At 39.4% G+C, this 11406-nt stretch overlaps 1 protein-coding gene across 1 annotated transcript; it reads left to right on the top strand.

Moving 5' to 3' along the window:
• Positions 1-5651: 5651 nt before the first annotated feature.
• LOC132045643 (uncharacterized) lies at positions 5652-6494 on the top strand. Its single transcript, XM_059436223.1, has 2 exons — positions 5652-5994; positions 6175-6494. Exons 1-2 carry the CDS (start codon positions 5652-5654, stop codon positions 6492-6494), a joined length of 663 nt encoding a protein of 220 aa, XP_059292206.1.
• Positions 6495-11406: the final 4912 nt, after the last annotated feature.

Raw genomic sequence — 11406 nt, forward strand, 5'->3', positions numbered from 1 at the left:
TTATTCAAAATATTAAGTGCGGCTAGGATGATCCAGACACTTCCTCCAAAGGTCGTCGACCTAAAGAACCACTTTTACCGAGGTGACCAGACATGTGCCTATCATTCCAATAGCGTAGGACACAGTACTGTAGATTGCATTAATCTCAAGTACAAAATACAGGGTTTGATTGACCGGAAAGAAATTGTACTCCAGACAGCCCCTCCAAATGTGAACACCAACCCTTTGGCGAACCATGGCAACAATGTGATCCACATGATTGAGAGAGAAGAAGATTGGGTCGCAGGAAAGCCTACAATCCGCGATTTTGTGAAAGAACTCTAGTGCACAGTAGCGTCATTGTCTTTGGAAGAATGCCCGCGATTTAAAGTGTTACTCCCTACACCAGTGACAACGCATATAGCTCAAGTGACTCCAGCACCACCTTGCAAAGACTTCGTCAAAGCTACACTAACATAAGAGCATTCGACGGAGGTCGTTGTGATGCCACTGGGGTAGTTGATTTGGACATTCAAATAGGACCAGCTGAATTCACCACCGAATTCCAAGTCATGAAAATACTCGCCAATTATAATTTGCTTCTGGGAAGACCATGGATCCACATGGCAGAGGCAATACCATCCTCGCTCCATCAATCCGTAAAATTTGTCTAGGAAGGGGAAGAAGTGGTGATCCACGGAGAAGCCAGCATGTATAATTACCCAGACAACTTTGTACTCGTTATTGAAGTTGTGCCTAAAGGACCGGATTTTCATGTCATGGAGTTAGCGGGAGCTGCCCACAAGATAGACTACCCAAAAGCTCCTATGCCGGTAGTTTACTAAATGATTGCTTCTACTATGATCCTAAATGGGTTTGAACCCGGGAAAGGTCTAGGAAAAAACTTCTAAGGCATCACCGAGCCAATTTCCATCCTCCCAGACAATTTTCGCTATGGGCTTGGTTACGTCCCAGCAGAAGAAGAGATGCCTACCAAGAAGAAACAAGGGGTTGCGGATCTTTTCAAAGCCCTTCCAAACCTGTACCAGTCATTTCCCCATAGAATGCCTATGCCTAGAGATGCTGACATTAAAGAAAGGATAAGGATGCTATTCCAAGAAGAAGATTGCTTCGTGATTATGGAAGAATGTACTGAAGCGCCCACCATCAGAGAGGTAGAACAAGGCGAACAGCTCTCCAACTGGAGCATTACCCCGCTACTGGCTCTTTGGTACAGAAAGATAAATTAATTTTGAAAAATAGGGAGAATCGGTCGAGGCCCGATTGCTCATCCTTTTGTTACTTACATATCTCGTCATGTTTTCAAAAATGGAAGTGGCTTGATGTGAATCCAGGCCAGGACCACAGTTTGTACTTCTGAATATTTTTAAATTAATCAAAGCCTCGATTTATCAAAATAGTTTTTGTTTACTCGTTGCATGCATGTTTTATACTGACATATTTTGCCTTGAATTTTTAGTAATAAAAACAATAAAGCAGTCCTAAATGTCATCACATGTTGCAAAATGAATGAGTCGGTCAGCATAGAGGAAGAAGAGTACGAGGAATACGATGAGACCACAATGCTACCCGAGGGTCTCGCGGAAGAAGTAGAACAACTAGAGAACGAGCAGAAGACAAATATTGATAAAACAGAAGCCATAAATCTAGGTGATGAAGAGAATGTCAAAGAGACAAGGATAAGTGCGCACTTAGACGTGCCTTTAAAAGAAGAACTGATAAGTTTACTAAGGGAGTACGTGGATATCTCCGCATGGTCATACGCCGACATGCCAGGACTAAGTACTAGCGTAGTATCGCCTAAGTTCCCCATCAATGCAGGTTTTGCTCTAGTGAAATAGAAAACCAGGCAATTCAAACTGGATCTTAGCATCCGAATCAAGGATGAGATGGAAAAACAGATTAAGTAGGAGTGGTGGAAGTAACTTCATACCCCACATGTTTGGCCAACACTGTCCCGGTACCCAAAAAGGACGACAAAATAAGAGTTTGCATGGATTATCGAGATCTTTAAAAGGCTAGCCCAAACGATAATTGTTATAGCCCGTACTTTGTACGTCCGAATATTTTGAGATAGTCGAGGAATGTCGAGGGCAAGACTATTTCCAAAATTATTTAAATATACAAATGGGTTGTGAATATTATTTATGAACCTTATTAGTATGGAAATATTGAGAAAGGTTAAGGGCGAAAAGGAAACTCACAAAAAGGGTTCATGGCAATATCGAAAAGACTAGGGGCAAAATGGTAATTTCCCAAAGGATTCGAAGAAGCTTCATGAAAGGGCCATGTTGGCCGAATTTAAAAAGAAGAAAAAAAAAGATGGAAAGAAAGATGACAAAAAAATAAGTCATCTTTTATTGTAATTAAGGAAACTTCAAGAAGAGGACAAGAGTCCACTTACCATTGGAGCCAAGTATATATATATATATATATATATATATATATATATATGTAGGTTGGTCATCATTTTAACTTGAGAAAGACTTGGAAAAAAAAAAGAAGAAGAGTAGGAGAAAGAAGAAAAAAATATTCGGCCATGGTGGCCAAATTTTGGAAGCAAGAAGATGTCAAGAAAAATTAATTTCTTCTAGCCTTTCTAACCAAATGGAAGGTCCTTTATAACATGGAGTGGTTGTTGGAATAAGAAAAGCATTGGTTGTGTAAGTTGGAAACTCTAGCCAAGTGAGAAGACAAGTGAAGGAAGGTAAAGGTTTAATTCCCTTTTCTATGTGTTATAGATGATTTGTGAGTATTGTAGTATGTAGAAAAGAATGGAACTCATGAAATATGCATGTGTGTGGTGTAGCCGAATGGAATAGTGTTGTGTAGAGATGATGAGTTAATTTTTATTTAGTATGTTGATTGTTGTAATTGTGGATTCTATGATGGGAAATGAGGATTTAATGGTTAGAAATGAAATTGTGATTGTTTGAGGATTATGGAAGAAGTTGGTGAGACATTAGTATGATTTCTTATAGTTGCAGGAATAATTCATGCATGTTGTGGAATTGAAAAAATGAATGAAAAAAAAACATGAGAATATGCATGTGTGTGGCCGTGTGTGTTGTGTAAGGTTAAGGGGCCAATTTTATGTAGTATGTTGTTTGTTGTTGTAATGTCAAGAAATGAGTGCAATATTAAGGAAATGTTATTGAATTATGTAAAGGAGCTACTAATGTTGGAGTGTGTGTTTTGAATTAATTGTTGAATGTTGGAAGATATGATTATTGATACTGCTGTGGCCGAGTTCCATTCTCGGGTTTGTTGTTGTTGAATTGGCCAAGTTGAACTTGGTGGGATGGAGTATTCTACGGGGGAAATGCGCCGAAATTTCGGTAGGCAAATGTTACCTTAAGATTCAACTTCTAAATGCTCTAATTGACGTTTGGTAAATGTGACCAAATTGTAGATTTTGGCCGAACTTGGGCCCTGAAATTTGGAGTAGCGTAGGCGGAAAAGGTATGTAAGGTTTCACCCTCCTTTCTTGGCATGTCTTAGACGTAGTAGGTTTGGACACGGGCCTCGGGGACAATTCCTTTCCTAGAAATCCGAGATTGAAATTAACCCTTTTTCATTCAATAAAATTGAATTAATATTTTGCATGAAATGTTGGAAAGTTACCTAAATATCTAGAACTCGCACAAATAGGACCTGACTACCTTAAAACTCTCATAAGTGACGTCTTGGAATGTAACATATGTAAATTGTGTACGCCACCTCATTTGACTCGAGGTGGGCCCACTGTTCCAGGATTTTCTTTATTGCTCCGTTATCAAACGATAAGTGTTGTAACTATTCTATTGAGAATATTTCTATGATGATAATGATAACGATGATGTAAGGAAGAGGATATGTCTATGATAAGTATGGCAAGAATGATTTCATGACTAAGAGCCTTAAGTCAAGAATCCAATGCGAGTATGAAAGCGCTAAACTAGTTCTTGATCTTTAATTCTGTTCCTTAGTTATGATACTATTTTCTAAAGATTTCAAAGCATACAAATTAACGTTTATGATGTCCATGATTTTCATTCCGTGTTTTTTTTTTAATGTTACTTTCCGTTGATGGTCTCGCCTTGTAATTATCGTTCCTTCAAGGTGAGACAAAGTGATCACGATTATTCCATAATGTAATCGGAGGTCACCGACCTTATGTCACTTCGATGGATACATGACTTTCCTTGGGCTCTCCGGCATGCTTATATGATATATGTATATGAGATATGTATATGTACATGGGGTGGGGGAAGGGATACATGGGGAATGGGAAGGGAAACATGTTTCATTGCCACCTGGTCAGCTGGTTTATCATCCCGGAAGCGGGATGCCCGGACGCGGGATTTATGGGCGAGCCGGAGTATTTTGGCGGAATGTGGGCGAGCGAATCACGCTGTTCGGTGCTATGATATACATGATATACTATGAATTGATATGATATAACACGATATGATATGATATGATACGATACTATATGTTAAGACATGATATGACATAAGTTCTATTTTCTACGTCTATGAAAAGAAATGTTTTTTTTTTTCTAAAAAGGGAAAGACAAGCATGCATGGTATCCAAAAAGGCATTCACACGTACAAGGTTATCCTCTTATCTCATCACATGTTCTATGATCCCATGGTATTGTTGTTCATACCTATGTTCACGATTGTATTATTTTCATGCCTTACATACTCGGTACATTGCTCGTATGCATCGGACCACCTCTTCTTCGGGGGTGCGTTTCATGCCACGCGGTACACTCGGACGGTAAGAGCTATTGAGAAGATGTTCCAGCGAAGTTGGTAGACTACATTTATACCAGGTCTTTGCTTAGAGTCGAGATTATATATCTTTGTGCGGTTGTTCGAAGTTAGAGACTTTGCGGGAAGGAGTCGTGGGTCTAGAGTGTCGACCTTTGAAATTGGCCACCTTTAGCCGACATGTTTTTTTATTATACATTATGTTATAGAGTCCTTACGCTTACAGACTGGGTTTAATTTGAGAAACGACAAAAAGATTTTGAAAATTTTACTATGTATTTTACTTTCATTTGATTTAAGCACCCAAAGAGAATATGTGAGTAATAACAGTCAGCGGGTTCGCTCGGCTCCGAATATGGGGTCGGGTGCCCATCACACCCTGGTAAGATCAGGGTGTGACAATAATTTTCCAATCCCGAACATCCACATGCTCATAGATAATTGTGCTAGATACGAGCAACAATCGTTTGTAGATTGTTTTGCCGGCTACCACCAGATTTTAATGAACAGAGAGATGCCGAGAAAATACCCTTCATCACTTCATGGGGAGTGTACCATTACAGGGTAATTCCCTTCGGCCTCAAGAATGCCGGCGTAACATACATGAGAGCGATGACTACCATTTTCCACGACATGATCTATAAGAAATTGAAGTCTGTGTGGACGAAGTCATTATCAAGTCAAGGGAAAGTTCAGAGCATACCACACATTTGAGGAAATTTTTCGATAGGCTAACGAAAGTTTAACTTGAAATTGAACCGGCCAGCCAAATGTGCGTTCGGATGCCGTAGAAAAATTATTGGGGTTCGTAGTCAGTCGAAGGGGCATAGAGCTAGACCCAACAAGATCAAAGCAATCCAAGAAATACCTCCTCCCTAAACTAAGAAAGAAGTCATGAGTTTCTTGGGAAGGTTAAATTACATTGGACTATTCATAGCTCAATCCACCATCATCGTGGAGCCCATCCTCAAACTCTTAAAGAAGGACGCTCCTACAAAATGGACAGAGGAGTGCCAAGAGGCATTCAATACTATCAAGAGATATCTGTCCAATTCGCCTGTCTTGGTGCCACCAAGGCCAGGGAACTTTTTGCTGCTATACTTGTCAGTTGCTGAAAAGGCCTTTAGTTGCGTGTTAGGACAACACGATGCAGAAGGGAAAAAGGAACGTGCCATTTACTATTTGAGCAAAAAATTCACATCTTATGAAGCAAGATACACGCTAGTGGAGAAAACCTGTTGTTCTCTAACTTGGGTGGCTCAGAAATTGAGACATTATTTTTCTTCGTACACTATTCATCTTATATCCAAAATGGATTTGTTGAGGTACATATTCCGTCAACCAATGCCCGCCGGGAAATTGGCCAAATGGCAGATGTTATAATTTGAATTTGACATCGTGTACATAACGCATAAAGCCGTTAAAGGACAGGCTTTGGCTGACTTACTACCTGTAAGTCTGGTAGATGAAGAGATCGAACCAATGTGCACCTATTTCCCAGACGAAGGGGTGTTGGCCATAGAAGAAGAAGCAACAGGACCTTATACTAGCTGGAAATTGTTCTTCGACGGAGCAATGAATTACAAAGGTTCCGAAATCGAAGCAGTTCTGATATCAGAAAATGGGCAACACTACCCCATGGCCGCAAAGCTCAAATTCCATTGTACCAACAATATGGCTGAATACGAGGCCTGCATTCTAGGTCTCCGAATGGCCTTTGGATATGAATATCGATGAATTGCTGGTCATTGGAGATTTTGACACGCTCGATTCATCAAGTACAAGGAATGGGTCACCGAGTGAATAGATCATGCCACATGTGAACTTGGCACAAAGATTGTGCAAGAAATTCAGAAATATCGAATTTCAACATACGCCGAGGGCACAAAATGAATTTGCCGATGCACTGGCCACAATAGCATCAATGATCCAACATCTTAAAAGCAGTCACATTGACCTACTAAGGATAAGCTTGAAAGCATAGCTTATGCCCATTTGCCCGAGTGGAAGGGAAATGAGATAAATGGCAAGCCATGGTACAATGACATCAAAATGTATCTAGAAAGACGGGAATATCCCGAAGGCATTACAAATGGACAAAAGAAGACCATCAGAAGAATGGCAAATGGCTTCTTCCTAAACAAGGAAATACTATACAAACGGACGCCGAATTTGGGTCTGATATGTAGATGCTAGCGAAGCCTCCAAACTTCTAGAAGAAGTAGATCTTTGGGTCATGTGGACCCCATATGAATGGTTGTCTTTGGCAAAAATGATTCAATGAGCTGGATACTATTGGATGACCATGGAAAGTGATTACTGCAAATATGTGCAAAGATGCCATCAATGCCAAATCCACGGTAATTTATTCAAGGTCCCTCCAAGTAAGCTTAATGCTATGAGCTCACCATGGCCTTTCGTTGTTTGGGGCATGGATGTTATTGAACCCATTGAACCCGCAGCTTCAAATGGCCATAGGTTCATTTTAGTTCCTATTAAGTACTTCACCAAATGGGTGGAAGCGACATCTCACAAATCAGTAACAAAGAAAGTGGTAGCTGACGTCGTGCCAAACCACATCATATGCCAGTTCGGTAGACCCGAGTCCATCATAACAGACTATGGAGAAAATCTGAATAGCCATCTGACGAAGGATATCTGTGAGCAATTCAAGATTACTCACCAACACTCGACAGCCTACCGGCCATAAATGAATGGAGCCGTAGAAGCGACCCCAACAAAAATATCAAGAGTATATTAAAAAAAATGACTGACAATTATAAAAGTTGGCATGAGCAGTTGCCTTATGCTTTATTGGGATACCGTACTATGGCTAGAACTTCAACAGGAGCGACTCCATATTTGCTAGTCTACGATCTTTGAAGTATGCATACCTACTTGAAGTTGAGATACCTTCCCTGAGAATCATTCAAGAAGTAGAATTGGACAACACTGAATGGGTCCGAGCTCGTTATGAGAAATTGACTCTAATTGACGAGAAAAGAATGGTTGCTATATGTCACGGTCAACTGTATCGACAAAGGATGGCAAGAGCCTTAAACAAGCGAGTCAGGACTAAACTTTTCCAAATTGGGCAAATGGTGCTCAAAAGAATTTTTCCACATCAAGATGAATACAAAGGGAAGTTTTCTCCCAACTAGCAAGGTCCTAATATGGTCTGCAAAGTACTCTCCAGAGAAGTGGTAGTATTGACAGAAATGGACAAACAAAAGTGACCAAAGCCAATCAACTTAGGCGCGATCAAGTGCTACTATACATGAAGACAAAGTTTTTCAATTTGTAATAGCACCCTTTGCTTGTAATCGTTTTTCTATTTGCTTGTATTAAGTTATTTCCTTTTGCTTGTTATCTTTGTACTAGACTGGAGAAACAAAAACAACTTTTGTAATATGAACTACACAATGACCTGATTTTCCCACAGTGGGATACGTAGGCAGTCCATCTGGGACCCGATAGCATTATTAGTAAAAACCAAAAAGTCCCTTACTTTTATTTTGAACTACATTCGACCTAAATTCCTGCTGCGACGGGATATGTAAGCACTCTTTGAGCTTGGCCAAGAAAGAAATACCCAAGAAACCCTTAGGAAGCCTCAGAGATAGGATGCAGGGATCACCACACACCCAATTAAGGCGGAATTTCTGAGAGGATCTCAAAAGTTTACGCCGTCAATCCGCTACAAAGAGTCAGCTAACCTAGAGTTTCAAACTGGGTGAGAAATTTTGAGAAGTTCTCAAAATTCCTCATTTATTCAATGCTGTAAGAGGGCAGAAATTTTGAGGAGACCTCAAAATTTCCGACAACACGGAAGATTCGGCACGAGAGTTGGTCAATCAAGATTAGAACTGGAGCAGAATTTTTGAGAAAATGTCTCAAAAATTTTCGTGCGAAGAAAGCCAAGAAACCCAGCCACAAAAGAAGGATCTCCCTCATTCAAAACACATGTCATGATAATTAACCTTACAACTTTCAAAATAACGCATTTATTTTCCTACAAACTAGATACCTTTATGGTAACTTTACAAAAATGATTTTCTGCATAATGAAAGTAAATTTGTCTTTCAAATACCATAGCCGAAGGGGTTTCGAGTCCAGGAACGCAAAGATGCGACAGCGCCGGTGACACGAATCAACTTTAAATAGGGAAAAAACTAATCCATTTCTGATGCAGGCCCCCAGGATGTCAGAAGACTATCCTTTCTCTAACTTTGCTTTATGTCCACCAAAGAAGATTAGGACCACTGCTGAGATCAGGCTTTCAAAAAATATATCCAGCCACGAGGGTTGTAAGGTTATGAATACCACCAAGGGAAAATATCTAGCCACAAGGGCTATAAAAGACCAAAAAGCCATAAGGGCAAAATATCCAGCTGCAAGGGCTATAAGGTCTTGAATGCCAAAAGGGTGAATATCTAGCCATAAGAGCTATGAAAGGATGAAAAATGCCACGAGGGCAAAATATTAAGCCATAAAGGCTAAAAAATGACTGAAATTGCCACAAAGGCAAATGTTTGGCCAAAAGGGTCGCAACAAGACCGAACGGCATACCTGATCAAGAAGGCCACAGCTGGCATAAAGGACGAAAGAAAGACGATTTAGCCAAAGGGGCCATATCTGTCATTTGCATCACTTCTTCTTATTTGCCAAGAGGGCTATTGCATATCTATTTTCCTATTGCCGAGAGGGCCATCACTTCTTCTTATTTTCCAAGAGGCCCATTGCATATCTATTTTCCTGTTGCCTAGAGGGCCATCACTTCTTCTTGTTGCTAAGAGATCCATTGTATATCTATTTTCCTGTTGCCGAGAGGGCCATCACTTCTTCTTATTTTCCAAGAGGGCCATTGCATACCTATTTTCCTGTTGCCGAGAGGGCCATCACTTCTTCTTATTTTCCAAGAGGGTCATTCATACAAACATGCTAAGAGGGCCATTCATACAAACATGCCAAGAGGTCCATTCATACAAACATGCCAAGAGGGCCATTCATACAAACATGTCGGGAGGGCCATTCATTCAAATTGCCAAAAAGGGCCATGAATAAAAACTACCGAATATAGCAAGATGACAAAGCGATGTAAAATCGATCAAAAAGATTGAAGTGTTCGCTTAAAAAGACGAAGCGATGTGAAACCGGACAAGAGACCGCAGTATTCGGCGAAAAAAAGACAAAGCGATATAAAACCGGTCAAGCGACCGCGATGATATTCGCTCAAAAAGACAAACTGATGTAAAATCGGTCAAGAGATCACAGTATTCGCTCAAAAAGATAAAGCGATGTAAAATCGGTCAAGAGAGCGCAGTATTCGCTCAAGAAGACAAGACGATGTAAATCCATTCAGATGACCGCAGTATTCGTCGCCAAAAATCAACATTACTCAGCAGATGGGAGCAGATTAGTAGCCGTCAAACAGAGCAGGTTGATCAAATCAAATCTAGACAGATTGTGGAGCAAACGTGAAACTCTTTCTTATGCAGCCAGTCGAGATAGGGTGCCTATGAGAGTCAAGCTCTCCGGCAAAAACTTGGAAGATCGCTCTCCCCGCTCAGCCACATAAGAACAATCATTTACTTATGTGCTTATTTGTTTGTTTTTATTCCGCTACCGGTCGGACACACAAAGGTACTCCCACATACGGGATGACCTTTTCCTCCGATCGAGCAGAACTACAAGTGACTTGATTCCCAAGAACAGGGATATGTAGGCGGACTCGATGCAGTCGGTCGCACTCCAACCGATCACTTGGCTTCTCAATTTAACATTTCTCGAAAATTTGAGATTTCTCTAAATTTGCATCTAGAAGTCATAATCAAGTCGAACTACAAATGACCCGAATTCTCATGAAACTCAGGATATGTAGAAAATCCGTAAACGGAGAATTAAAACATATATTTTGAAAATTGAAAAAAAAATGAGAGGTTATATGAAAATGGGTCAGCCAAAAATTAGGGTTAGGCAAATTTAGATTTGCTCGGGGATGACCTTGCCATCCCCCAATTGCGAATGATAGGCGGTTGTTGACACCTAATTTTTGACCTCCCATAATTTATTTTTATTCAGGAGGCCGCTTGAATATTAAACGGAGTGAAATATGTATATTTAAATCAAAATGATTTTATAAAAAACCATTTAGATAATATTTTATCATTATTATTTGGTAAAATAATTTCTATAATGTTATAAATCATTTGGAAATTAATTTGCAACAATTAGGATTCATTTGCTAAATTTAATCAAGAACATAGTGCAAAATAATTATTTATTTAATTGTTTAAATTATCATAAATTAATTAGCAAATATTTACTTTGTTTAATGCAAGGAATCTGGTTAATTAAATAAATTAATCATTTTACCACTCAATTCTTTTTTTAATCAATTGATTAGAATTTATCATAATTAATTGTGGTTCATTCTGTAAATTACCCATTAAATGACTATAATTAAAATAATCAATTAATAGTCCAATTATGGCCCAATTGAAAATCAATTTCTTATTGAGGTCATTATTGCAAATTAGCCTTTTTAATTGCTATTTAGTTTAATTGTGACCTTATATAAAAGGAGCGATATCATTGATGCGAGTAATTAAGGTCATTTTTGCAAATGTTATCCTAAGATGGCTAATCG

Source organism: Lycium ferocissimum, unplaced genomic scaffold (genome assembly GCF_029784015.1).
Source record: "Lycium ferocissimum isolate CSIRO_LF1 unplaced genomic scaffold, AGI_CSIRO_Lferr_CH_V1 ctg7450, whole genome shotgun sequence".
Taxonomy (NCBI): Eukaryota; Viridiplantae; Streptophyta; class Magnoliopsida; order Solanales; family Solanaceae; genus Lycium; species Lycium ferocissimum.